This window comes from Hyposmocoma kahamanoa, unplaced genomic scaffold (genome assembly GCF_003589595.1).
Source record: "Hyposmocoma kahamanoa isolate Upper Pololo Valley unplaced genomic scaffold, ASM358959v1 81, whole genome shotgun sequence".
Lineage (NCBI taxonomy): Eukaryota > Metazoa > Arthropoda > Insecta > Lepidoptera > Cosmopterigidae > Hyposmocoma > Hyposmocoma kahamanoa.
The window spans coordinates 975,175-977,343 of record NW_020654080.1 but is presented as its reverse complement, the minus strand read 5'-3'; the positions used below and the strand labels follow the sequence as shown (position 1 = coordinate 977,343).

Genomic DNA, 2,169 nt, shown 5'->3' with positions numbered 1-2,169 from the left:
TCACTTTAACTTTGATATGTCGACATCGTTCTTAATAACAATGACCTTTGATCTTTCGTTTTTACGTATCAATATTTTACAATCTCTAACCCATAAATAAGAATAGCCTAAATCAGTTTTGATCTGTCTGGCACGTTTTAATAATTGTTTATTTTGAGGGGTGAGATGATCAGATACATACAGATTTAGCGAGGGACCCGAGAGACCAACATCAGCAGTAGTTAGGCCACGTCGCGAGCGCACCGCTGCGAGAAATGCATCCTTACACAGCCGTCGAGTAAATTTTACAATAATGGCCGGCGGACGCGGATTGCTTGTTTCCCCAGACACACCCGCCTCGAACCTTCGCACACGCGTGACACCATCGATGTCACGGTCGTCCAGTGAGTGCCCAATCTTAATTGAAATGGCCCGTAATATACCCATGAGGTTTTCACCAGCAGTAGTAGGTATCCCGGATATTTCGATATTGTTCATCCTACCTAATTGATCCCGCTGCTGTAACTCGTTTTCCAGAACCGATATTGAACTTTTAGCAGAATCTAAGTCTTGTTTTAGCCTAGGAATCAGAGCAGTCTTGTTTTCGGTGGCTGTTAATCTGTCTTCAATGTTACTAAAGCGCGATTCCATTTCGGCAAATTTTTTGTTTAATTCTTGTATACTGTTAGTTACCTTTTGGATATCACACCTCATGCCGACAAAATCGCTTCTAAATGCTCGTAGTTCTTGTAAGACGTCAGAAATATTTGCATCTGTAATATTCAATGAACCCGTTACTCCATCTACAGCGCTATTAGAGGCACTGTTGGAAGTCAGATTGTCATCGGTCTTGGCCGGGCGCTGCTCGAATTGCCTACGGGTTGGTGTTTCGTCGCCTTTGACACATCTTACTCCCATAGTACAGGTAGGGCATACCCAGTTATGTTTAATGGCGGTATAGGTGTTCACCGTCATGTTTAAACACTTATAGTGATGGTTGCCTTTACAGGTAGCACAGGTTAATACCTCACCTCTGTTTATCCTACCGTTACAAGCCAAGCAATTCATTGTAATAATAAAATAAGAATAAATATATTTATATGTAATTTGTGATTGCCGAAATGTCTTATTTTACTCCTTCTCTAATATAAGCCTCTGAGCGGTTGAGCGCTGTACGTGACGCGTCTGCGTTATGTGCTCTTTGTCGGTTGACGTAGCGAACGGAGTGACCACACAAAGCAAGGGCTCGCACGCAATTATCGCACTTAGGCTACACGCACAGAAGCAGCGGAACGGCGAATTTCACTTGTGGAGCGCGAGCACACAAATCGTTCGCGGGTAGTTTAGGCAACACGACCCTTTGCACTTTTTGTTCAAATCTATTAAAAATACACTCGTTAATGCACTAAAAACTGATTATTTAATGATTTGAATAGTTAAAATCAATTAATTTACAAATTGAATAAAAAAACTTGCAATATTTACACAACAAAATAATAATTTTCGAGGAGCACTTAAAAAGACTACTGTGTCAGAATACCGTAGCGGCAAAGATATTAATAGACTTTATTTACAAAGATATTAATAGATTATTAATAGACAGGTGTTATATTTTGATGGTATCACTTTTGAACACCAACAAACAACAACACAAATACAATTTAAATTAGAATCCCGTTTATGAGTACAATTGACGATTACAAACAGGCTTTATGTCAGTTCTCGAAAGACGTTGTTCTGTATAGAAATAGAAACAAATCTCTATGTTACAATAAACAAAAGTACTTTCATTTAAATTGCAATCGTTTCCGTCGATGACGCTGCGTGGGCGGCGACTCGACCGGCGGCACGGCCCCGACGTAAGCACAGCGCAGGCAAAAGCCTTTATACCGAACCACAACTGACTGATGAACGTGTGTGGGCAATCTTACTGGCGCTTCCCAAGTACAGCTCTTCAAATTACTCTTTGTCAGCAACTTAATCAAGGTAGTTTATAAAGCTTGTGTCATGCACTAGCTGTGTTGAGTGTTGGCTCCACATTAGCGATAGCGATGGGCGACTGTTACTAAATATCGACGATTTACCCGATATTTTTTCATTCTATATTTTTACATTCGATTTTCGATTTAGTAGTCTTTACCGAAAAATAATCGAATATAGTTACTAATTTAGTAAATACTAATTACATTT

General features: G+C 39.8%; 1 protein-coding gene across 1 annotated transcript; it reads right to left on the bottom strand.

Annotated features, from left to right (window-relative positions):
• On the bottom strand, positions 1–954 carry LOC113234012. Its single transcript, XM_026469240.1, has one exon. The coding sequence runs from the start codon at positions 952–954 to the stop codon at positions 1–3; it is 954 nt and encodes a 317-aa protein (XP_026325025.1).
• Positions 955–2,169: the final 1,215 nt, after the last annotated feature.